Source organism: Salarias fasciatus (genome assembly GCF_902148845.1).
Source record: "Salarias fasciatus chromosome 23 unlocalized genomic scaffold, fSalaFa1.1 super_scaffold_20, whole genome shotgun sequence".
Lineage (NCBI taxonomy): Eukaryota > Metazoa > Chordata > Actinopteri > Blenniiformes > Blenniidae > Salarias > Salarias fasciatus.
Window position 1 is genome coordinate 12228487 of NW_021941230.1, and position 26020 is coordinate 12254506.

At 44.8% G+C, this 26020-nt stretch overlaps 2 protein-coding genes across 3 annotated transcripts; both read left to right on the forward strand.

Annotated features, from left to right (window-relative positions):
- Positions 1-1164: 1164 nt before the first annotated feature.
- On the forward strand, positions 1165-13882 carry dnpep (aspartyl aminopeptidase). 2 transcript variants are annotated; one of them, XM_030086342.1, is made up of 18 exons: positions 1165-1249; positions 1689-1776; positions 2437-2525; positions 2671-2784; positions 3198-3323; positions 3407-3531; positions 3632-3716; positions 4341-4448; positions 4541-4618; positions 4706-4786; positions 4958-5118; positions 5379-5418; positions 5573-5674; positions 5843-6010; positions 6305-6380; positions 7495-7504; positions 12160-12165; positions 13872-13882. In XM_030086342.1, exons 1-15 carry the CDS (start codon positions 1244-1246, stop codon positions 6353-6355), a joined length of 1422 nt encoding a protein of 473 aa, XP_029942202.1. In that variant the 5' UTR covers positions 1165-1243; the 3' UTR covers positions 6356-6380; positions 7495-7504; positions 12160-12165; positions 13872-13882. The 2 variants fall into 2 exon arrangements, with proteins under 2 accessions (XP_029942202.1, XP_029942201.1); XM_030086341.1 differs by lacking the exons at positions 7495-7504; positions 12160-12165; positions 13872-13882 and having other exon boundaries at positions 6305-6532.
- On the forward strand, positions 8069-25395 carry ptprnb (protein tyrosine phosphatase receptor type Nb). Its single transcript, XM_030085775.1, has 23 exons — positions 8069-8147; positions 14953-15003; positions 17418-17528; positions 17630-17735; positions 17811-17967; positions 18045-18432; positions 18754-18897; positions 19115-19149; positions 19237-19424; positions 19896-19982; positions 20874-20953; positions 21042-21106; positions 21428-21640; positions 21757-22077; positions 22313-22460; positions 22549-22622; positions 22733-22810; positions 23005-23124; positions 23244-23410; positions 24215-24268; positions 24400-24464; positions 24543-24616; positions 24698-25395. Exons 1-23 carry the CDS (start codon positions 8069-8071, stop codon positions 24767-24769), a joined length of 2877 nt encoding a protein of 958 aa, XP_029941635.1. The 3' UTR covers positions 24770-25395.
- The last annotated feature ends 625 nt before the right edge of the window (positions 25396-26020 follow it).

The window sequence follows — 26020 nt, forward strand, 5'->3', positions numbered from 1 at the left end:
CTCTCACATCTATTAATAGAGACTGCGCGCTAATGTGTGAGAGTGTGTGTGTGTGTGTGTGTGTGTGTGTGTGTGTGTGTGTGTGTGTGTGTGTGTGTGTGTGTGTGTGTGTGTGTGTGTGTGTGTGTTTCATCCCTCTGGGCTTCTTCAAGAGCGAACAAGAGCATGGGAACTGACAGCTGAAGTAAACATATCTGTCATTTTCTGACTTTTCTCCTCTGTCTCCCTGTGTTTCATCCCACCTCCTCCTCCTCCTCCTCCTCCTCCTCCTCAGAGTTTAGGGCTATATAAGGCACGTTCCTGTGTTGATATAATGACAAATCTCTAGCGTGGCAGTGTTGAATAAACACAGCGGTGTTTGGAAGTGATTTCATTAGGTTATTCTTTTTAATATTGCATGAAACCACTCTCATTGGTAGTTTCTTTTTTTAAGGTGACATTGCTTTGCCTTTTTGAGTGATATAACTTGGTTGAAGAAAAGAAACATCTATGAGACAGCACAACGCTGCACTTTTTAATACTGTTTTCTTGAAGATATACATTATTCATTTATTCTGTGACCAAATGCTCCTAACATTGTCATGTTGACTTTCAGCAATATCATGGTTATGATCTATGATTTTATTACTGACTTTATTGTTTTTTTCATTTTTGTTGTTTGTATTCTTTTCTTTTGCTACTCTTTTACTTACTGTCCACTTGTTGCTGCAACAATGCAAATTTATCCGTAATGAAGCAAATAAATGAATATCTTATTGTATTGTATTTTGCCTTGCCTTGAAAAATATATTCAGCTTCCCTTCAAAATTTATTTATCTGTATTTGAAAAATTTGTGACATGATAATTAAAAGATTTTCCTGCTAAACTGATATATGGGAATATTTTTTTACACCATTGCACACATGCACAGCCCGAGCACCAGGACACACGTGCACACTTAGCAATTAATTTATTTTGAAAGTGCCTGTTTTTTACTTTGAAGCAGTTGTCCCTGTCTTAAAAAAATTCTAAAGAATCAATGCAATTTAATTCAACTACAGGAATATGTAGTAATAATGTAGAAATAATTACGTCGATTTAAATTGAGTTTTTTTAAATATAATTTCAGAAACGTGGGGGTGCAGTTCCTCCTCCTCGCCGCTGGGCGCCACTGGCGCGCTCTCCGCTCCGTGCTGCTGTCTGCGGATCCCTGCTCTTAAAACTGCCCACCGCGGCGATAGTCACACTTTCAAAGTCCAATTAATGCAGGTAAGAGCCATAAACATGACTGCAAACGGTGTAATATGTGGAGGTGTGTCTCCCTCGCTGAGAACTCCTTGTGACTTGGAGGAAAGAGGAAGGAATTGTCAGAAATAACACGCTGTTCCTTCAGGCGAGCTAGCGAACATTAGCTGTCAGTCTGCACCTCCTTTATCGGACAGAGAACTTTCACGACAGGTTCGTTTTTACCTTAGAATTTGAAAGTGAAGTATCTCTGGTGTTCTTGATCATTTTGTATTTTTACCCCGTTATTTCCGAGTGTATGCCATTTGTTTTTGTATGTAACCAAGCTGTGAAGTGTGCATTCGAGTGTCCGATATTGGAACTGGTCACCGGCACCGGTGTCACGAGCTTTGCTTTCGGTTTGGTTTTAAGGAAATCTTGACTTTCTCTGATTTGTCTTTTTTTTTTTTTTTTTGGTATTCAGTCTCTGATCATGAGTTCCAAAGAGGCTGTGCAGGCAGCAGCCAAAGAGTTCCTTCAGTTTGTCAACAGAGGAGTTTCTCCATATCACGGTATTGCGATCCAGTTTGTATTTGTTCATCCAAACCACGTTACTGTGTTTTTATCTGATATTTTCCCAAAAATGCTTTGTTTTGTGGCTGGTTTGGGAACTTTGAGATTAACAGATTTGTTTTATGCCAACTATCACTTCATCCTGGTTTTTATAGCCTATTAACGCACAAGGTTTATCTAAGAAAATACATCTTTAAGAAGAAAAATCAGTTTATGTAGGTAATGATACAAACAAGACATCTATTGCAGGCAGAAGTAAGTATATAAACAAGGAAAAAAAAAAGAATTAGGTGAAAGTATCTATCCTGAATGAAGAAGACATGCAGTAGAGAGAAAAGAGGTGTCAGCATTAAGATGCTGAAGAGGAGAGAAGCGACACCTTTGTGCTTAAGATAAGATGAAACAGATAATTCATCTTAACTCTGACCTTTACACTCTGACCCCGCTCAAACTTTGCCTCCAACAATTAAAACACATACAAGCAATGAAGGTGAACTTTGTTCCCCACACGGCAAAGTGTAGCTTTGTAGTGCACTTTTTTTAGCGTTTCGCAAGTGACTGAGATGTGCACTGTTGAGCAAAGATATAAATGAATGAAATAAAGTGATATTCGCTTGGAAAATTAAACTTGCATTCAGCCTATATTTTTGCCTCTGCAGTGGTTGAAGAATGCAAGAGACGTCTGTTAGCTGCTGGATTCATCGAGCTGAAAGAGACAGAGCAGTGGGACATCAAGCCTGCGAGGAAGGTGAGTCAAGGCTGATGGCTTGTTGAATTTTACTCTCACCTGGTATACAAGACAAGATATCGAACAAAAGGGAGGGAGGGCCAAAACTCTAAAATACATGTCTAAAAATGCAAGTATTTAATACAAATTCAACTATTTTCTGCAGTACTTCCTCACTAGGAACTTCTCCAGCGTCATCGCCTTCGCAGTGGGGGGACTTTACCTGCCAGGAAACGGTTTCTCCATGATCGGCGCGCACACCGACAGCCCCTGCCTCAGGGTCAGAGCACATCCTCCTCACTCACAGCCGGCTGTTCAGGAGAGAGTTAGACCAAAGCAGCATCCAGTGAATGTCAATACCTGGACTGACTGAAGAGAGAAAACCTGTCAGTCTCAGCATCGCTGGAACAAAACACTTATGTGATTGTTTTAGATAAAGATTTGACATATTAAAGTCGCCATTGAACTGAAAACACCAGTTTTAATTTAAATAGTGGAATCTCTTTCTGTGTTTTTCACGTTTAAAATTGATTAATATTTAAAATGTGTTCTTCATTCTGTCAGCGTTGATATTTTAATGAACTTTAAAGGTCTCATTTCCAAACAGATGTTAATTAATACCTTGTTCAGTCATTTGCCAGCAGTGTGATAACCTTTATCCAGTTATTTCTAAAGATCACCGACTGTTTTCAGGTGAAGCCGAGGTCCAAGAGGATAAAGCAGGGCTGCGTGCAGGTCGGCGTGGAGTGCTACGGCGGAGGGATCTGGAACACCTGGTTCGACCGCGACCTGACCATCGCCGGCCGCGTCATGGTGAAGGTACCGCAGTGGCTTGTCCTGTTGTTCTGCTAACGGTTTGGAGGACGTGCCGGTCAGTCAGCGGAGCGCTTTCTGCCCCGCAGAGCGACGGGAAGCTGGTCCACCGTCTGGTTCACGTCCCCGGGCCTCTGCTCAGGATCCCTCACCTCGCCATCCACCTGCAGCGGGACATCAACGACTCCTTCGGACCCAACAAGGAGAACCACCTGTCAGTGAGAGAACACATCAGCCGAGCGCCCGTCCGCTATTTCAGGACAGACGCACGAAAGTGAAAACACAACAGAAGAATGGACACGCTTGTCTTGCAGGGTGCCCATCATCGCCACTGTGGTCCAGGAGGAGCTGGAGACGGGATGTGTGTCCTCTGGAGACGCCTCCTGTGCTGCAAGCACGGTGAAACCCACAAACACTTTTAGTTTTTTTCTTCTTTATCTGCACAAAATAATAATATAATACAGAATTACAGCAAATGAAACCAAACTGCCCCTATCAATAAACGTTACCGTTATGAACATAAAATATGGATCAAGCAAAGAAAACTGGTAGCTGAGGAAATAAAAACAGAAGATATGAACCTGGAGTCAGTGGGGGACTGTTTGGACAGGAGATAATTAAATTATTCAGCCGTTAAGAGAGCCAAAGAGGAAAACAATTTGAATAAATTATTCAGTATTGATGCTTCAAGGTTCAACAAAGTGGAGCCTGAAAGTCTTCTGGGCTCCAGAATTTATGCATAAATATGCATGTTTGTAGAGCATTAATAGATGAAAGTTACATTGACTCAATTCATTCGAACAATATTTTGTGACTAATATTTCTTCAATCCTCTGCCATAAATACCACAATATTAAACTCTATTTCACAGGAAAACAGGTGATTCAGGCTTTTTGTAGCAATTTGACTAAATTCAGCCTTGTTTTCTTACGTATTTCCTCACAGTCTTCGGTGTGTTAGACATCACCTCAGGTGTTTAAGGTGTCGTGTGAACGGAGTGTGTGTTTTATATGTCGCTCTCAGGCAGAGAAACACCACCCGGTGCTGGTGAAGGCGCTGTGTTCGCAGCTCAACGTCAAGCCCGAGGATCTGCTGGACTTTGAGCTGTGTCTGGCCGACACACAGCCGGCGGTGAGTCTGGAAACAAACCGCTGCCTTCCTGTGACCGTTTCACACCCTGAAGCCGCCGGTCCTCATCTCAACGTAGTTTCTCCCATCTCCAGGCTTTAGGAGGAGCGTATGAGGAGTTCATCTACTCTCCTCGTCTGGACAACCTGCACAGCTGCTACTGCGCCCTGCAGGTCAGATCGAACGGCTCGAATATCAAAGCAAATCCAACCATCAGGCCTTTCCCTCACGGCTTTGCCCTCTTGGCCTCTCGCTCTCAGGGCCTGGTGGAGTCCTGCTCCGGAGACACTCTGGAGAAAGATCCCAACGTTCGCATGATCACTCTGTACGACAACGAAGAGGTGAGTGTGCAAGGAAGCAATGGCCTGAACGTTGAAAGGACCTGTTCAGATCACAGATTTTTACTCAAACCCGCCAAATATCACTTGAAGTCAGAGATTTGTGCTGAAAAGTCCTTAAATAATTGGATAAACTGATGAAAGATCAGCGTTTTGAGAGTCTCCTGTGTGCAGGTGGGATCGGAGAGCGCTCAGGGCGCTCAGTCCAACCTGACCGAGCTCGTCCTGACCCGGCTGGCTGCCTCCTCCTCCAATCTCACCGCCTTCCAGCAGGCGGCGCCGCTCTCCTTCATGATCAGCGCCGACATGGCCCACGCTGTGCACCCCAACTACCAGTCAGTGTCAGCATGTTTCACTGCTGTCAGGAGCTGCACCTTTAGAAAAACTTGTATATTGTTGCTGTTTTATGACAGAAATTCCTGATCGAGAGGAAAAAAATGCTGAATAATAAGTTTTAGTCTTCATTGCCTTCATTTGTCATAAAAAAAAAGAACACTAATAATTCTGACATTTTTTGAGCATGTGGAATAGAGAATATATTTTTTTCCTCAATATTTTGGTTTTTTAAAGCATGTTTTTGGTCATTTCCTCCCAGGGAGAAGCATGAAGAGAACCACCGGCCGTCCTTCCACAAGGTGTGTGTTGAAATGTTGAACCCTGTAGCACTCTGTCCTGCGGCGTGTCTGATGGAGGATGAGATTAGACCGGATCGGTCTTTTAATGAAATACTTTACCCCTGACGGTGTCCAAGGCAAAGCCATTTCCTAAGTGGTGTTTGGATCCTTTCAGGGCCCCGTGATCAAGTTCAACAGCAACCAGCGCTACGCCACCACCGCCGTCACCGCCTCCGTGGTCCGAGAGGTGGCCGGCCGGGTCGGCGTGCCGCTGCAGGTACGCCCCGCTTGTTGAAATCACACACGAGCCGTTTGCAGACAGACGGGTCTCCGGAAAAAAAAGGGGCGCAAAAAGTCTTCCATTGATCGTAAAAGACAACGCAGGTATAAAGAGCGTAGCTGGACTGACCTGCTGAGTCTCGGGGTCCGCCGTGTCCCCGTGCAGGATGTGATGGTCCGGAACGACAGCCCCTGCGGGACCACCATCGGGCCCATCCTGGCCGCCCGCCTCGGCGTCCCCGTGGTGGACGTCGGCGCCCCGCAGCTCTCCATGCACTCCATCCGGGAGATGTGCTGCACCTCCAGCGTCCTGCAGAGCACCGCCCTCTTCAAGGTCAGGGTCACGTCTTCTCGCTCTGTGTTCAGACAGGGTTTAAACTGCTCTTCTCTGAAAACAGCACACTTTTTAACAATTCCAACTTAAGCTTTGAGGTAAAAAGGTACAAAGTAATAATTTATGTTATTTTTGAGACATTGAACTGAAGTGCATGGCTGAAAATGTCACACATCAAGATATTTCAGGATAATTCCGTCTGGTACAGGTGGAGACAAACCGACAGATTCTCTCCATTCAAGTGCTTTAAACCATTCTGTGGCCTGCTGTGTTTTTTCCTCTCCTTCCCTGCAGGGTTTCTTTGAGTTGTTCCCCTCCATTCGGAGCTCTCTGATTGTCGACTAGAACCAGCACAACAACTGATGGGGGACAAAAGGGGAAAACGTAAAGCCTGCACGGCCGAAGTGAGGGGAAACGACGCATTCTGTGATCTCTGTCCCATGAGATGCCAGTATTCATACAATAAGGAACACTGAACAGTTTTTATTTGAACTGACAATGTTAGGAAAAATAAAACACTGAAAATCCTTTTGTGTCATTGTTCTAATGTTGTTCTTTTCTTTCTTTTTTTTTTTGCTGAGTGCATGTATCTGGGTCAGAGAGGGAGGCTTCATCCTGCAGTAATTTCATTTGGCCTCCACTTTCTTTTTAATAAAACTCAGAGAGGAGCCAGATGCCAAGTTTTCAGGTGGTGTTTGTTGCTGAACGAGATGAGACCTGTGAGCCAACGGCATGATGAATCGAGAGCAGAAACTCACCGTGTGCTGCTTTTAGTTTGATCGTTTTATCTCGTAACATCCCCTAATGGACCGTATTTGCCCCGTTAAGTCTAATAAAGGGATATATTGGGCCTGACAGACAGTAGGCATTAGAGTTCACTTTATTCCGGGTTAGGAGCCACTGTTCAACATGAAGGTCCTATTCTGACAGTTAATGAGTCCCATTTTTAGTTTGTCACAAGCATTTGAGTTCACGTGTAATGAGTGATAATCTCTTTTTTAAATAACTGGTTAAGCCTTGTATTACGACTTTACACAGAAATGCATGGAGAACATGATGAACTCCCATTCACATGCCCATTTCGACAACCGTTTAATTTTCTCCTCCGTTAATCCTGCATGGAGCAGGTGACCTTTTGGTGGCCTCTGACCCTGAAGAAGGAAATCACATGGGCTGAATTATCTGCTTTTCGGGTTAAATTTACATGTGCATGCATTGAGAATTTAAACGGTTGTAAAGTGCATATGGATTATTTCCAGGGGAGGAAGTGAGCAATGCTCAAAATTGGCTTCATATTTTTAAGTATTTTGTTACTTCTTCAGTATTTTATTGAGAAATCATGAGAGCGATTGAATTCCAGTAATGCATTGAAATGCACGTGTCTTGTGTTTGAATACAGCTTTGTAAAAGAAGTACACATTTTGGGATTGTTGTTCATACACTGTCCTGCTCACCACTGGAGACATCCTTTCATTTCCTGTAGAACTAAAATGTGCCAAGTACGTATTGCCAAAGTAAGTAATAAGCTTGACGGGGAGATCTTGTGTCTGCTAATAATAGCTCATCTGATGGAATCATTCATTGGCTAATGGGCACAGACAGCTTCTCCACAAGTGATCCTGGTTTGTGATTTACCACAGCTGAGTCATCAAGGAAAGGGTGAAAATATCAGTAACACAGCAAGCTTTAGGATTTATCTGTCTATGTTGTTTAATTTTGTTGTTTATCATTTGAACAAAATACTATTATTAGTGTCATTATTATTACTATTTTTTCAAAGTAGTTTCACTTGATTGATTTTTCAGGAGATATTCCCACAGAATGTCCTGAAACTTCATGGAAGCCAGTAATGGTGAGCAGGATTTACAGCGCCTCCTGTGGTCTAAATCTTCCACCTCCCCCCCCTCTCTCTCTCTCTCTGTCTCTCTTCCTCTCTCTCCCCCTTCTCCTCCCCCTCATCCCTCCATCCTCTCCATCAGCGCTCCGGCAGCCTCTCCTCCTCAGTCATGGAGAGCTGGTAGAAGCGCACCAGCGGCCGCTCGGTTGGTTGGATGTACCATGAAGTCTCCGCGGCTCTGGGCGGCTCTGTGCCTCCTCCTCGTCGCCTCCTGCCGGCTGTGCGCGGCCGCCCGACACGGTAAGGAGCCGCCGGTCGACACGGAGCTTACTTTTCCCGTTAATGAACTGCGGAGAGGCGCGGCGCGTAAATCACGACTTTTCCCAGTGACAAGCCCCCGTGGCACCGCCGGTCCAGCCACTATTTACACTCCTCGGTCTTTCACCCTCATGGATGTTCTTCTATTTCTTGTATAAATTGTCCAAGTCACTCATCTCTCTCTTCTTTGGATGGATCGCAATGATTCGCAATGATTCTGCAAGGAGCGCGCATTTAATCCACTGAGCATCAAAGTTGCTGAAGAGAAAAAATATGAGAGACATGGCTGTAAAATGTAGTTTTTATGCATTTTTTTGAGTTGTATTCGGCTGTGATCGCCTTAATTGCAAACTGCAATTTGTGCACGAAGTGCGACACCTTAATCCATCATTACATTACATATATATATATATATATATATATATATATATATATATATATATATATATATATATATATATATATATATATATATATGTCTGCCTGTGATCAGTTTTCAAATTGCGTTACTGACAAACGTTGCGCCCAGAGGTCGGAGCGCATGTGTCTGCTGCCCGCCTGGATGAATCATAGTGTTGTTCACTGTGCAAGAGCAACAACAAGACGGCAACCAAACGGCAGCAGGAGAGAGAAGAGGGAGAAGGGGGGAAGCCTGCAGGGAGAGCGTTGATCTGTGCCTTTATGGGATTAGAAAGCAGCAAAAGGCACATTATAGTGTGGCCCTGCAGCAGGATTCTCTGGACAGTGATGTCCCCCATCAGCCGATTTAGTTAAAAATCTATTGACCAAATTAGTTCAGTTTGCACAGGAACACACACTACAAACAAGTAAATTCGAAGTTAAGGGTGTGCAAGTGAAAATAGTGCACGAATGCTTACCAATTGTGATCTAACGACATTTCTTTATCAAGCAAAATATTGCACTGTGACAGAAAATCCTCTGGGTTTCTCCTGTGGTTTCCTTCTAAAGGATTAGTCAGTGTGTCTGAGCCTGAGCCTCTCTTTCAAGTGACCAACAAATACCCTCAAAGAGAGTTTAAATGAAATGTGAAAATAAAACGTAAAAAGGAAAACAGAACAGAGAGAAGCATTCATCCAGCGGGGCACACCCTGGACAGGTCACCAGAGAGGAAAAACAAGCCCATAAAAATATACGACACACAACAACATTGATGTTAGATGTACAAGACAAAAGAGGAGACATTTACCGAAATTAATGACCATGTAAAGACAAAATTGAATCACCAGGCCATGCAGAATTATAATTTTAAAACACAAAATATGTCAAAGACAGAACAGATGCACCACAAGTAAAAATGGACACTTTGAGACATAAGAAAGGAGGGCATTCGGCACAAATCATTGACCAGAAAGAGCGAGAAAAAGATCACAAAGGCCTTCAGAAAGGTCTACAAAATGCATCAAGCCATGTTACATTGGCAAATCTTGCAAGCCAAAAAAATGATACAGGGCATAGTTAACGAAAAATAGTGAACATAATATAAACATGTCTTCAGGAAATGCATAATTGGAAACAAGATACACAAACAAGATATAATTAAATATGTATAAAACATCTGGGAAGCCCAACAGGAAGCACAAATTATCTGTTGTAGTAAAGAGAGACATGAACCTATGTTAAGCAAGAAGAATGTAAGAAGGCATGGAAATGAACACAAATTAAAGCAAAATACATAGAAGACTGTTTCAGGACTGGAAATTAACCTTGAAAACAGATTAAATGAATTAACTACTGACATAAACATAAAAAAAATCATAAATGTACATGAACTGACCCCCAAGAGACTTGTGAAAACCTACAATAACATCTCAGAGCTGGTTTCTGAAGCGAGTGGTGTCGAAGCCGCTCATAAATCTGTCTCATAACATGCTATCACAGGAGAGGCCGTGAATAGGATCGCTATAGGAATAAAGAGCGAGTGTAAAGCGTATCATGCACCCAGTTATGAGTCATAACTGACCCTCTCAGCTCCCTCAGCTCACAGTAATTACACCGTCTGTGTTTCAGCACCACGGACAGCAGACAGACAGGTTCAGCACCACGGACAGCGACAGGAGCGCGCTGTAAATCCTCCTGATCCACAATACTGCAGCTTCACCGCCAAGAAACACATCAAGGAGGGGAAACTGGGCCAAAATCCTTCACACTGAATAGGATCCAACACTTATGATGTATTTTTGATGCTCTGAGGCCGGGGTGTCAAATACAGTTAATTTCACAGGCCATTGGAAAAAATAGTGGCCACAATAACCCTTACATGCTTTTCTTTGTTGTGGTGCAGAGTATATGTGATGAAAGTGGATATAATTCCACAAATCAAACCTTTACGACTGAAAATGAATGAAAACTCAACAGGAAGCCAATTTTAATGAAAACTTTAATGCTAAATACAGTGAAATATCCAAAGAGCTCTGCTATATCTGTTGCATTCTGCATGTTTTTGTAATCTCTCCCTGACAGCATGGCCTAGTTTGATGGCAGAGTCACTGATATCAGTGCTCAGGTCTCAGTGTTATATCCGCTGCTTTAACGAAATTTGAAGAAAAAAAAAAATCAAAGTTTTCTATTAAATTTTTTGCAATTTTATTTGTGTTGTAGTGAGTCACACTCGGCTTCCGCACTCAGCGGAGCCTCTTTTGGGATGCGGTCCAGTGCTGAGAAACATATTTGAAGAAGCTGCCTGATGCTTTCAGGTCAATATGGAGCAAAACCTTTCAGGAAGGTTCCAAAATTCCCGTTGGATATGCAACACACGCTGTCAGTGCATTCCTGGATGAAATACATGGTCTGAGGAGCTGCGAGTCGGTTTATTTACTGGGATATTCTCTGCTGTTTCATGGGTTTTCATTGAAAACATGAGCAGACTTGTCCTTTGAAATACGTCCAGTCAGAGTGATTAGTGTGAGCTGGTGTGAAGGGAGGAGTTCAAAGGTTAACTGAGCTGTGGAGGGTTGTGACCTGCATGCTTGTGCTGCCAGGATATTCCCTTCCTCCTGCCTGAGTCACTTGTGCTTTAAGACTTGCTGTCGGAGCAGAGCGCACAGCTCAACCGCGGCAGCCACAAATGCCAAAAGCGCCATTATGAAAAAGACTGAATCAGTCTGGCAGGCATATAATGGAAGACTGGAGTGAATCGCGGTGACACGGATCATGATTGTGATTAGAAGAAGCTGCAGTTCAGCTCTTTTACACAAGAAACTACACTTTTTCTTGTATAATGATTTGGCAATGACATAAAAATGCTATGATGAGAGGCAACATTTCTTACAGTCACACTTAGACCGTCAATTCTAAATATTCTGTGGTTCTGTGGTTTCCTACAAAGTCCAGAGTCATGTCTTTGATGTGAAGCAATGTCTCTATAATTGCGAGTGGGTGAGATGTGACAAGGCTTATGGCTTGATTTTGGATGCCTCACTATCTTCACATTATATGAGCTGCTCTGGATAGAAAAACAGGACCACTTTGTCAGAGCATGAACTTGTTTCAGCTTTTTCCCTGCACGCATCCCATTGTCTGTGCAAGAACAGATCTCATTTACTGTAAACACTCTACAGATTTGTTAAAAATCTCTCCTCGCTATATTGTCCAATGTTGCAAAATACAAGAGTCTGCTTGCACATTAGTCGTATAGAAATTGAATTTCTGGGAAGCAATGTTGTTCATAAGAGATGAAATGGGATTTCTTTCATTGCTCAGTGAAAAATAAAGAACTTAAAACTTTCATGGCCTTCAGCTCAGTGTTTTGCCAGTGCTCGGTACAAAAAGTACACAATATAAGGTGGGAATGGAATTTTAATGTGTTTTACCATCTAAGTATGATAATAATGTTATAAATCTATGAGAAAAGCTTTAGTATTCATCCATTTGACCCTTAGTGCTCATTAGAACAATAATATTGTTTTCATGACTTTACCATTTGATGACAGTCATTGTAGCGGACAGTTTTCATGTTCTACCTGTACATGTTTTCCATTTTCTCCCACTTTCTTCTTTGATCCAAATCCATATTGAACTAACTGATGTGCCGCTGTGATGGACCTGTCCTGGGAGCAGCTCCAGCTCCAGATGGAGGATATAAATAGGTGAAGGTAATAAAGAGTCAAGATGAAAAACAGAAGGAATTATTTATTTTCGGCTGCAGTTATTGTAAGATTTTCCATGAGATCTGGACAGTGAATTGGTAAAGTATTTTTCGGAGCTTCTTATTAACACTTAATTATGGAAGGTTTACTCTTCCAATGCTTCGATTTGGTATGCCAACAGCTTGAGTGAGGAAACTGAAGGCGGACCAGAGAATCTGACTCATAGAGTTTGTGGACTTCTGTTGGCCTTGATGTATCAAGAAAATGGTCGGTTCATGCAGAGGAGGGAAGCTAAAATTAAAAGTCTCTGTTCCTGTGAAGCGACTCCGTGCTGTTACTTGTTGGACTCATCCTGGATGTAGGAGGAAAGGATCGGATGAGGATGAGGACGAGGGGAATCTGTGTTTGTAAAATTAACGAGCTTTCTGATCAGAAAACAAGACGTTGGGGCTGCGGTTGTGCTGGATGCTCAGCCTTTCAGAGGGCTAAATGCGTTATCTCAGAGGAAACGCTGCGTGCCATGGAGGTTAGAGAGCCAGACGGCGACCTTACACTGCACACACTCCTAATTAGTGCGAGTTAGAGAGAAGTTTGTGTGGAGATGCTGGCCGAGCTCCTCCGTCAGACCCAGAAGTTTTCCTGCTGCCCGTCTTTTCTGCTGAGAATAAATCAGATTACTGAGCTTATTGTGGAGTCCATGTCTCTGACGCCCTCGGTTAAAAAGCTTCTCAGAGTCACAGTTCAATCAAGTTTACTCCAAAAGCCTCCCTTTCAACAAACCGCCTCAACTTGTTGATTTCATTTGGAAATTTCTAAATCTTGAAGTATATGGCAGTGCTGTTTAGCTTCTCAGGTGATGAATTTGTTTGAATTGACTCACCAATGTGGATTTTATCAATATTCTAACTTTAAATACCCTTCTTAATCACTTTGAAATCACTCACTTCCTGGCACATTTTAGTATAAACCAAGGTAAATTTTTAAGGAGAGTAAACAACCTCACTTTACCGCAATTTACAGTCATTGTAAACAACAAAAAAAAAAAGAAAAACCCCCACGAAGCTTTGCTGTTGTTACACTCTGCTTGTATGAAAGTTAATGGACTGAATATTTGTGACGGCGCAGCTGTCAGTCTGCTCATTACACTAAAATTCCTTCTAATTATCTGGTGATTTCAGCACCGCCGGTTGAGTGGCGGTAAATGGATGGATTTAACGAGATGGAGGAGAGGATGCAGGGATGGAGGGGTGTGTGGGCGGAGGAGAGAGATTAGTCATCGTGTGGAGATCGGTGGTTTCAAAAAAAAAAAAAAAAAAAAAAGAAGATGACGGACGAGGCATATGGAGAATCTCTCTCCTGTATCTATGTTTAGCTGAATGGAGATCTCCCCTGAGAGCCACTGCAGAGGAAACTCGTCCGTCTTGTTGTCGATACTCCGGCTGACCTTTTTTTTAGTTTTCAGGTGGCAGAAAAAGCACAAAGCGGCCTCGCGTCAGGCTGTTTTTCATAGAAACTCATTTTATTGAGTCATTCTAAGCGTCACTGACTCTCTTCCCTTACTTTTTTCCACTGGAATTTAGGATAGCGATTTGAAATTAACCAACACTCTCTTGCAGAAACCATGAAAGCTGATGAGAAATAATCCCACAAAATGAAGATATGGTGGGATTAAAATGAAGTCACATGACATATGAGTCCCAGGTTTGGGTATGAGATGGATCACTTTGAGCTTTTCATTTCCTTGGGAACATAATGTTACAGTTGGTGCTTTCGCTTCAGCACTTGGAGAGTTTATGCAGCAATTATAATGGAAATTAATGTTCCAGCAGCTCAAAATGAGATAGTGTGATGATGAAGCGTGGGTTGTTTGAGCAGGTGGTCCTTTATTACGGCCGGGCAAGGTGCATCACCCAATTCTTGGAAATCGCATTGGATTACATAAATCCTGAATGAACGCCGCAGCTCAAACGCACGTAAACAAACAGAGTGGAGCCAGCGGCTCCACGTCCGCCACCGTTTACTGCCTCGCAACAGATTAGAAGCTGGGAAAAGGTCAACTGGAACACATACAAGCACCCATTTCCATCTTGACACTCTCAGCAACACAGTATTGATGTCTCGTTCAGCAGAGGAGTTCCCCAACTCATTCCTGGCCTCACTGCCGACAAGGAAGTGACAATAAAGATGCAACTGGCATTTTTTAAAAGCTTCATTTCGACTGTTTCTCATTCATCTGCTCTCCTTTTGATTGATTTTGGATTATTATATTCATATAATATGTCTAATTAGATCTATCAGGTTTTTTTTTTTTTTCTAAACTGTATGTTGTGTTTCCGATGAAGCAGATTATTTTTAAATCATCTGTTGATGTGAATCTCAGATCCCAGATTCTTCATCAAAGCTCAGCTGGAATAGAAACTGGCGTAAATGCAGGTGGGAAGATGAGGTGTTTTGAGATTGATTAGGAAATCATTCTATTAGAGAACTGGAGGAGTTGAAGTCGGTAATCTCTGGAGACTTTCACACCAGTCAACACTCTCAGACTTGAATATTGATCATCTCATTAGACAGAATCAGCCTCGAGAATCTGGACACGCTCATTCTCCGAGCTACACAAAACACAATCCAGCTTCTGATGAATTAAAATCTTTGTTTGTTTGTTTGTCTGTTTGTGTTTGCAGGTTGTTTGTTTGAGAAGAAACTCTGTCCCAGAGGCCAGCTGTGCAACGATGGTGAGTATTTCCATTTCAACCATTCAGGGAAGAAAGAGGAGAGAGAGAGTGTGATGAATTGGATAATAAAGTAAATAATGTTTATACAAGCCTTGATCATATTGAAGACTCCTGTCAAGCTGGATGTCTTATTAATATAATTTATTCACAAATTCTTCTTGAAGTTTGTTAATTGGATCAGTACACGATGGTTCAACAGTAAAGCGAGTTTACTTTCGGAAGCTAAACTAATCCATCTTTTAAGATCCTCATCCCCCACGTTCGCTGATTAGGTGAAGTCTTTCTTCCCAAATTTGGAAGCTGGTGTTTCCGTGAGCCTGAATGCAGCACGACGGGCCTCCGCAGCAGGTAGCGGTTATGTGACTGCTGTCTGTCACGCGGCGGGAGCCTTTGAGCCGCCGCGGCTCGTCTCCCCTTTAACGCCGCCGCCTATAATCCCTCCGGCAGGCTCCCTGCTTCCTCCCTGCCTGCTCAGACACGACGGGGATATGATCACGGGAGCGTGCACATGCGCCGTGGCCGAGCTGACAGAGGCAGCTGCTTTATTGATGGCGCTACGCATGCTTCTTTCTGCCTTGCGGATGTTTTGTTCCCTGGGTGAAGGAGCGGGGACATTGATCGGGGGCTTTGTGCCTTTCATAACATGCTGCTGAAGGCAGTGTGCTTCGATACAAGTTTGCAAGAGGGGAGTGCAACAGGTTGCATTTTCTCAGATGCATTTTGAACCTCGATGCCTGTTACACCTGAAATATAAACAAACCATCATCTGGGAATAGTTTTTTTATTTGTGTTTGTAGACTTCAGGCGTGCGTCTCAGTTGGAATGGTTTTGCATTGAGATGTAGTGATGTGATGTGGTCAGCACTTTCACCTCACAGTGAGAATGTCGTGGGTTTGAGTCCAGACCAGACTCTGAGGACTTTGTGTGTGTTTGCATGTCGCTTTCCTCCGGGCTCTTTGAATCCCTCAAACAGTCCAGAAACATGCATTTCAGGTATTGATAATGAGGCTCTGAGGTTCCATCACAAGTAGGAGATGGTTAAATCGATTTTAGATAATCCACATATTTAATTAAAGTGTTACCTAAAAGCATATTCTGTATTATAATTAATTACAGCACGTCACTGAAACCATTCAGCCGGTACGTCACTGAAGCGATGCGCGTGAACGACTCTCCTTTGGAGCTCAGGTGGAAGAGAAATGATTTGTCTGCGTGTGAGACACGTCAGGAAGCCGGGGGAGAAGGGGGCGGCGACAAAACGATGGGAAAAGAGGGGCGAAGGGGAGCGGCGGCGAGAGCGAGACGTGTTGAGATGAAAGGCAGACGAGCGAGGCAAACAAAGAGAGGAAGAGTGCAACGTAAACAAGGTCTCCCTCCGTCAGCTGCTCTCGGCCAATCACGGTGCCACCCGGCCGTCTCCATGACGACAGTGACATCACTTGCCTGACGACCGTGTCTCCCGTGTGTGTGTGTGTGTGTGTGTGTGTGTGTGTGTGTGTGTGTGTGTTTGATGAGGGATGGAGCAAGACAAGGGTGATGACTCACCACGGCCTACGCACACACTCAGACACACAAATGTATCACTCTGTGTGTGTGTGTGTGTGTGTGTGTGTGAACCTGAGTTGTTCCAGGCTCCCCTCTCTCGGTTCCAGTAGTTTTTCAGTGCACCTGTCACATTGAATGTGTTTTATTTATTGTGTGTGTGACTGTGTGTGTGTTGTTTTCATGTGTTGAACTGAGTTTGTGTGTGTGTGTGTGTGTGTGTGTGTGTGTGTGTGTGCCATTATTCTTTGAGACAACTTGAGAAACTCACTGTCCATGCTTGTGTGTTGGGCACATGTGTTTTATGTGTGTATTTTTTCTGTGTGCATGTTTGGATGAGCGTCTCTTTGCATATCTTTGCACGCGTTGTGTACATTTTCTCTCGCCCCTGCACTTGTGTCACCTATCCTGTGGAGTTTGTTTTTGTATTATTTTTGCTCTGTCAAACACGATTAGGTCCACATCTATGACAATAGAGAGATTTTCAATTAAATCCACGGCGTTCAGTCAGAGAAACACAGAGAAATAGAGCAAACTTGCCCGTATTTTCAGTCGTAGCAGCCACTGAGGAGTCAGGCTGGAGTGTGAGTGTGTGTGAGTTTGGAGGGGATTATCTGCCCTGTGGTGGACTGCTGGTCTGAACAGGTTGTACTTCGCCTTTCCTCCTCCGTAAGCTTGGATAGAGTCCAGCTCCCTGCGACTCTCACTTGAATAAAGTGGATTGGATGCTTCTCCTGACCTCAGAAAAATATTGGCAGGCCACAAGAGGACATGCAGACAGCTCTGGCTCAAATTAAAAAGATTTACGCCCTTTTTTCTTTAAGTGTGTGTGTGTGTGTGCAGTGTGACTAAAGCCTTTTCTCTGTGTCCAGACGGGTTGTTCGGGCAGTGCCGCGCTCCTCACCAGGAGCCCGTCCAGTACCAGGTGTCTGTATCCGTCCTGCACAAACTTCAGGAGGTTCTCAAAGACCTGATGGTTCAAGGTGAGTCTCAGCAGCTTTTACAGTTCTGATCTTATTAACTGTGTAACAAATGGAGAGAAATTTCTCTGGTTTTCTCTGGTTGTGTGTGTTGATGTGCCCAGGTTTGACCTGGAGGGATGACTTGACCCAGGCAATCATCAGCCGAGAGCTGAGTCACGTTCCCACCATCAGCCCGCGATACAAACCTGCAGAAAAGCCCCCCAAGCAGTAAGAAAAGAAAAACCGTCATCTGAACAAAAAGCAGATCAGGTTCTAGGATGAATGGAACCTTTCACTCCGTAGAGCGTCCAGGCTGTCGGACCCACCCAGGCGCCAGGATCTGGAAGACCAGGCCGACCCTGAGATGATGCAGCAGTACATGGACTACATAGTCCTCGATCCTTCGCGGTCTTCGGTGCACATGCAGACGCCCCTGCTGGACCCGTACACCTACCACAAGGCAGGAGCAGTGAATTCTCTTCTTCTTCTGTTGTCCGCTTGTGCGATTGACCATATGCTGTGTGTTTGTTGCTGCAGCAGCAGTTCGGCTACCAGGAAGAGGAAGAGCGCTCCCTCAACTCCCTGGACGATAATCCAGCCTTCCCGCTGCCTCCGCTGTACCCTCGCTCCAGACCTCGAGAAAACCCTCTGGACCGGGACCGCCAGCTCCTCCAGGACCTGGTGTCCACACTGGTGTCATCCTCCGCTTCCTCCTCTTCCTCACCTGTGCAGACGCTGTCCCGTCACAGAGGGTCCATCTCCTCCTCCTCCTCCTCCTCCTCCTCCTCCTTCCCGGAGCTGGACTTCCCTCTGGATTATGGCGAAGACTACGTTTCCCAGGTTGCACAGCTCAGCAAGCAGCAGAAGCAGGAGCAGGAGGAGAAGAAGGCGCAGAAGGAGTATGAAGCTCTCTCAGGGCTGGACGGTGAGGGAGGAGACAAACTCGAACATGAATTCTGTCCTTCAGAAGAAAAATAGAAACTTTAGTTAGGAAGGTTTTTAGCTCATTGGATCCTATTTTACGGATTTTGCTACTCTTTGTGGTCATCTGTTGAGTTTATTTTACTTATCTTTTGTGTCCGTGGTCAGTTTTCATCATTTTTTTCTTAGATTTGTTTCTTATTGTGTACTTTAATTTGTGCATCTTTTAATTGCCGCTTTTGTTTAATTGCTGATGCTTTTTGCTCTTATTTCATCACATTCATTCATCGAAAATGCTCTTTTCCTCTCTATCGTGCATATTTAGAGAGCTCCCTGCAGAGACTGGCTCTGCTGCTCGACCACTACGGCCTCGACATGAAGGATTTGTCCCCCGAGCAGAAGGATAACCTGCCGTCCACGCTGAAGCAGCTGCAGCTGGAGAGCTCCTACGCCCCCAAACAGACCAAAGGTCGGCCTCCACGCCGCTGACGAACAGGCCATTAATGAGTTTACCGCAGGGCACCGGGGAATCCTCGCTCTCTCAACCCACAGTGGTCATCTTTGTGTCTGCATTACTGTTGTTAAATAGCAGCTTAAAAACATCTGATTAAAACTGATGCAACCCCACCTGCAGCGTAAACATGTTGCATTAAATGAATAATAATTTGTTTTTATTGTCTATTTAGATAAATATGGGAATATTGCTGCTTCAGGAAAAAAGGTGAGTCTGTGATGTATACTGTAATTAAACAAACAAATAAAAAAACACAACCCTTTCTCATTGAGTCTCGGTGTGTTTCTCCCTCAGGTCACAGAGGGCTCAATGGCCTATAAAACTGACGTCCAGGAGGCTCTACCCTCCACCAGCAAGCCCCCAAAACAAGACGGCGCTCAAAAGGAGGCGACTCCTGCTGCAACGGCCGACCGGGACAAACCGGGGAGGAAGGAGGCGGCGGCCAAAACGGAGGAGTTCGGATATATCGTCACCAATCAGAGGTACAACGGCTTCACTTCCTGCTCGGTCAGGACGACTGTGTGTGTCTCTGTGTGTGTGTGTCCGTGTGTGTGTGGACGAGAGAAGGAAAGGAGAAGTTGCGGTCAAAGTTGCAGTTAGGAATCCAGTAAAAAACAAAAAAAAAGAAAAACTGCCTCCAAACGCCGTCTGAGCGTCTGTTGAGTCGTGGCTGCAGCTGATAAACGTATCGGATCAGCAGACAGTGACTCAGCAGAAAACGCTCCTGTTTGCACCAGCCTCACTTCCTCTGCCACAGCCTGAGATTTAAATCCTCCCCGGGGAAGAGTCAGAAGTACGGCCCGTTAATGAGGCGCTTCTTTTACCAGGACGTGCACCGTGTGTCCTTCCTGCCCCAGCCTGAGTCTGCGTACATGTGCGTTCATGTGTGTGCAGGTATGACTGTGTCTGTGTGTGTGTCTGTGTGTGTGTGTGTGTGTGTTTTATCGTGGCAGCCCCCTCGATCTGAACGACGGGGTGCGACTGCTGGAGCTGCTGTCTGAGAGGGTCGGCCTCTCCACCGACTCCTTCTTCAACATCAGGTAGGACCCAGGACGGCGGATCTTCCTCTGCTCAGCTCCTCTGACCTGGAACCTGGAGCGCCGAATGAGATGGAAAACGTGTTTGAATTGGAGCAGATTCCGTCAACCTGCTCGCTCTGCAGAGACTCCTGACCTTTGACAACATGCAAAAACCTCCGCTTTAGGCCATTTTTGTCTGCAAGTCTTCATTCAGATCAGCTGTGTTGTCGAACACAGAATTAAGTGGATGGCACAAAAGTATTTATTGTAAAAGTTAAATGCATTTTGCCTTTTAGGAAGAAGTTAATTTCTTAAAAAAAGACTAAAGTTACTATATAAAAACTCCAAAATTTATTGAAGTACATATAAATAAACTACAATTTTAGGAAAGGATCATTAAATTTATTACATTGCTTAAAAATCACTCAAAATAATAATAAAACAAATAACTAACGATTACTACTGATATTGCCACTACTTTTAATACTATTACTATTACTACTGGTTCTCTTACAACAACAATAATAATCATAATGTTAAATCAATGTTGATCTTTTTTTCAATTGAAATAAAGCAACATTTTAGAATACATTTAATAAAACTTAATTTTTCTGATTCTAATTTTAAAAAATACATATATTTATTTGCATAAATAAAAACCAGAGTATTGTTGTAAGTACAATGTAAATGACACTTTATTGAAGTAAATGATTTTGAAACGTTTATCCTGGATAACAGTTTTCTCTCTCACATGAAACTAAAGCTTGATGACTTGTGATGAGAGATTTTTTTAAAATGTCCTCAACATGCTGATTTTTGCTCTCCTGCCCGAGACGTCCTGGCGTTATCGTTCCAGATTAGCAGCCTGTTTCCTCACCTCCTGCTTCTCCTCTGCTGTTGTGTCCTCTGCAGTGTGGTTGGACCTGCCATCACCTTCAGGATCAGACCAAACTCCAAGAATCTTACAGCGGGAGACGTGGCAGACAAAGCCGGTTTGTACCGCTTGGCTTGACGCCCCGAAGAAGTATCAGGAAAAGGAACACAGGCAGGTTTTAAGATGTATTTTCTTTTTCTTTACAGTTGCAGAAAAGGGCTTCTTGGAGTCCGACACAGGCCTGAAGGTGCTGCAGAGCGGTGTTGGAGAGGTGAGGGGTGTGTTTTCACTGCCTGAGGCCTGCAGAGAAAACCGAATTAGAGGAAATGAAGGCGGAGACTCTGCTGTGTGTGTTTAATATTACACACTTATCACGGAGCGGCAGAACCGAAGAGAGAATTACAAACCATCTATTACTTTCCATAATCGTTTTTATGGCTTGGTTTTTATTTCATCTGAAGAAATTAAAAAAGAAGAACATGCAAGAATCGGACTGTTATTCCTGCGCTGTGCACACACAGCAGTGTGTGTTCAAGACGATTTAACCCTGACGGAGTTCAGCAGTGAACGAGGGTCTGTCCTCCTGTCTCAGAGGGATGGAGTGAAGGCGTTGCCCCTGGCAACCAGAGTCCAGCCGCCCGGCTCCCGCTGGGTGTTCGCCACACTGGTGGCCATGGCCTGTATGGGAGGCATCCTGGTGGCGGCCATGACGGTGGCCTGTCTGCGTCACCACGCACACCGACTGGCCGCCAAGAAGCTGGGCCTGGGCCCCGAGGCCGGCAGCTACACCCACCAGGAGTACCAGGTGAGACCAGAGGGGATCAGATACAAGAGAGCTGCTCACTGAAAGCTACTTGATCACCAAGACATCAGTGAGAGAAGCAGTGTAACGACACAATGCATGCATAACCCGCTCACCAGGACCTGTGTCGCCAGCACATGGCCTCCAAAGGCGCCTTCGGACGCCTGGAGGCCGCTGCCCTGGGCGCTGTGGGAGGAGCTGCTGGCGGCGGTGCCAGTGGAGGAGGAGGCGGCGGAGGAGGAGGAGGAGGCGCTGCTGGAGCCGGGAGAGGAGCGTGCGGCGCGACGGCAGGTGGAGGCGCCGACTCCAGGGTGAGCAGCGTGTCGTCTCAGTTCAGCGACGGAGCGCAGCCCAGCCCGAGCTCCCACAGCAGCACGCCGTCCTGGTGCGAGGAGCCGGCCCAGGCCAACATGGACATCTCCACCGGCCACATGATACTGGTATACCTGAAAACGAAGATCCACACACACTTATAAAACACACAATTAAGATTGTAATTTATCATTGTAATGGTTCGATAAAGGCCTTTAAACTGAAAGACGTTATTTATATAACACCATTCTGAATTAACGCAGCTCTAAGAGCATCACAATGAAGAAAAACAGGAATAAGATCATCAAAACCATCAGCTCAGAATGACTTTGTCCCCCACATGTTGACTGTGAACTCCTTTAGGCTTACATGGAGGACCACCTGAGGAACAAGGACCGTCTGATGAAGGAGTGGGAGGCTCTGTGCTCCTACCAGGCCGAGCCCAGCGCCGTCTCCGTGGCTCAGAGCGACGCCAATACCAAGAAGAACCGCTGCCCGGACGCCGTGCCCTGTGAGCCCCAGCAGCTGCTTCTCTCTCACAGCCGGACGCGTTCATCTGAAGCTCGTCACGTTAAATGTGACCGTTTTGTTTATTTTAGACGACCACTCAAGAGTGAAGCTGAAGGCGGAGATCAACCCTTCACGCTCGGACTACATCAACGCCAGCACCATCGTGAGTCTCACACGCCGACCTCTGCGATTGCATGTCTCCGTACTGTGTGAAGCCCTCTCCTCTGGGCGTCCACGGTGACCTCTGACCTCTGCCTCTCCGCTTCCCTGCAGATCGAGCACGACCCCCGCATGCCGGCCTACATCGCCACCCAGGGCCCGCTGTCGCACACCATCTCCGACTTCTGGCAGGTCGGATTTAATTTGCTTTTTCTACACTCACGCCAAAAAAACTTGAACGTTTTCAGTGTTTGGAAAGTTTTTATTGTGATAATTATGACATGTGCCTCGAAACTGAAATTATAGTATGGCACCATTTCACTGCGTTTGACACGTCTGAGACAGAGAATCTGTTGGGGTGAAATACTCGTGGCGTTGTTGTGCAGATGGTTTGGGAGAACGGCTGCACTGTGATCGTGATGATGACCGCTCTGGTGGAGGATGGAGAGAAGCAGTGCGACCGCTACTGGCCCGACGAAGGCTCGTCCCTCTACCACATCTATGAGGTGAGAGTTGAGTGGTGTGTGCGTGTGTGTGTGTGTGTGTGTGTGTGTGTGTGTGTGTGTGTGTGTGTGTGATCAGTTTGCATCTGTCTGCAGTGTTTCCTTTCCTCCCCCACGTGCAGGTGAACCTGGTGTCGGAGCACATCTGGTGTAATGACTTCTTGGTGCGCAGCTTCTATCTGAAGAACGTGCAGACGCAGGAGACCCGCACGCTCACGCAGTTCCACTTCCTCAGCTGGCCTGCTCAGGGCATCCCCACCTCGACGCGCCCCCTGCTGGACTTCCGCAGGTACTGCTGCAGCTGCTGCTGCCTCTCTTCCTCACCTTCAGTGTTTTTAATCATTCATTCCAGTTTTAAGGTGATATTTTACATATGCAACATGTAAACTTCACAGAGAAAGGCCTCAAACTATGAGGCCTACAAAATAGTGAAATATGTGTTATCGTGATTGTTTTTGCCACATCTGTGATGACTTGTCCAGAGTGCATCCTGTTTTGGTAATAGCCAGCTGGAACTGTTCCAGAAGTGGATGCATAAAGATGATTTCATGAATTAATCAGGGTTTATTTGTCGACTTAGCACTAACGTTGGGAATCCCTGATCTATCCTATAATGCTGAAGTATTTTAACGAGGATTAAAAGAGGCCCATTAAAAACATATAGGTGGTGTTTATTATTTCTGAATTTGAGCCAAGAACTCAACATGCTAAAAGCCGTCATCTTGGTTCAGTAAGACACCATCCCTCCCCTCCTCTATCTCCTGCTCCTCCGTCCCTCCCAGCCTCCCCCTCCTCTTCCTCCCCCAACCCTGTGCGATGGAGGTCAGCGGGGCCCCTGGTTTAATTTTAAACATATCTGTCTGTGTCATTCTTGTGGTTTGCAGCTAGTGGTCTGGGTCCAGTTGCATAGTCACAAAAATGATCACGGACTGATGTGGCTGCAGCAGGAGGTCCATCGCCGAAACCCCCCCCCCACCCACCCACTCACCCACCCCCACCCCCGCTTCCCATAATGACCCACAAGATCCAGCACCTCCACTTCTTTAAATTCTGACTCAACAACATCCTCATTAAAGGTTTTGTTTCTCCCCAGAAAGGTGAATAAGTGCTACCGAGGACGATCCTGCCCCATCATCGTGCACTGCAGGTACCTCTTCTCAAACTCGCTGGTCAGGGGGAGAGTCTGGTCTTCAGATTGCTATAGAGTGGCATTACAGGCTTGAAGTCGACAAAAGTTTGGGATGTCTTTAGTAAAAATGTCTTCTGCTGTTTCCATAGCGACGGAACCGGCCGGACTGGGACGTACATCTTGATCGACATGGTTCTGAACCGCATGGCTAAAGGTGAAGCCCCCCCCTGTGCTGGCGTGTTTTCCCGGCTGTGTTTGTAACGGCGGCCTGTTGTTGTTTCACTCCTTCCAGGCGTTAAAGAGATTGACATCGCCGCCACGCTGGAGCACGTCCGGGACCAGAGGCCGGGGATGGTCTGCACCAAGGTGGGCCGCCGCTGCACCGCCGTATCAAAGCCTTTCCTTCTTCCTGTTTCCGTTTTGAACGCTGTTTCTTCACCTTTGCAGGACCAGTTTGAGTTTGCATTGACTGCAGTTGCTGAAGAAGTGAACGCGATCCTCAAAGCTCTTCCTCAGTGAAACCCGAACAGTCCAGAAGAGCCTGACCCCTGACCGTCCCCTGACTCACACCGCACCCTCTCCTCTTCCTCTCTGTGAAGACGAGGACTCACAGCTTTGTCCGTTTGACATCCTTTATGGTGATATTGATAAGGTGAGGAGGGATCTACACAGGAACGTGTCTGATGTTTACGTATTTGTGACACAATTGTTCCGGGACCTTCAGGAGCAGCAGCGTGTCTGATTAAAAAAAGAATAACTGTCAGCTTGTGTGTGAAGGTGCCACAAACTACTGAAACATCAGATTTTTTCCAATTTAGTCTAAACTGAAGCAAAAACCTAATTGTTCCTATTTTCCTGTGGTGGGAGGTTGTGCTGCTGTTGCACCATGTTTGGCTTTGGACTTTAGGAAGCAAAAAAAACAAAAAAACAAAAAAAAAACCCTCAATGCTTCTCCGAATATACTGTCTGCAGGATAAATTTCCACAATGCTGCTTCCTCTGCAGAAAGCGTCTTCTTTGTGTGCCATTCAGATCATCTTATGTCTCTGGATATATTGTTGTTTACTTCACGCAAGATAAAAAAGAAAGTAAAAAAAAAAAAAACATGTTATTCATTCTGAGAAAAAAATGAAAGCTATTTTGTATCTGTGACCTTAAATAAATCTTTTCGTGTCTAAGTGCTGCAACCACTTCATGCGACCTCTGTGACTTTCTCCACCTGCAGTGAAATGTGAGTAGACAAACTGAAAATGTGAAATGATTCATATTTTGCTTATTCATGGGTTTGTGTTTTTAGATGCTAAAAACAAACAAGAAAAAATGTTTTCTTCACTCACCAATTACTGCCTGGATTTGTTTTAACATATCAAAGTAACTTTAAGATGATTACTGTGCTTTTTTTGGTCCTGTAGATTACTTTATGAATTCTACCTAAATAATCAAACTCATCTTTAAACATACACTTGAGGTTGGGTAGATATTAATGAGGGAGCACTTCCTAGTTCATTCATTGCCTTGTATGAAAAACACTCCAACAGTGGAAATACTTTTATCACCTGGTAGTGGAGAAATCCTTTCTCAGATAATGCATCATCATCTTCAGATCCAAGAATCAAGTCTCTGTTGCAAATCATTAAAACTCAATGATTTCAGCCTAATTGTAAGGCCAGCACTTGGAGCCTTCTTCCCACTTATGCAAGTTATGATGTAACACCAAAAAAAGACATTGAATTAAAACAGTAGTATGTTTATCTCAAGAAACAGACAGGTA

Coding starts and splice junctions, on each gene's coding strand:
- ptprnb (XM_030085775.1), top strand. CDS start 8,069: ATGAAGTCTCCGCGGCTCTGGGCGGCTCTGTGCCTCCTCCTCGTCGCC. Junction 17,529..17,629: donor CAAAGACCTGATGGTTCAAG/GTGAGTCTCAGC, acceptor TGATGTGCCCAG/GTTTGACCTGGAGGGATGAC. Junction 21,641..21,756: donor ACACCCACCAGGAGTACCAG/GTGAGACCAGAG, acceptor CCCGCTCACCAG/GACCTGTGTCGCCAGCACAT.
- dnpep (XM_030086342.1), top strand. Junction 3,532..3,631: donor CCCAACAAGGAGAACCACCT/GTCAGTGAGAGA, acceptor CTTGTCTTGCAG/GGTGCCCATCATCGCCACTG. Junction 5,419..5,572: donor ACCGGCCGTCCTTCCACAAG/GTGTGTGTTGAA, acceptor GGATCCTTTCAG/GGCCCCGTGATCAAGTTCAA.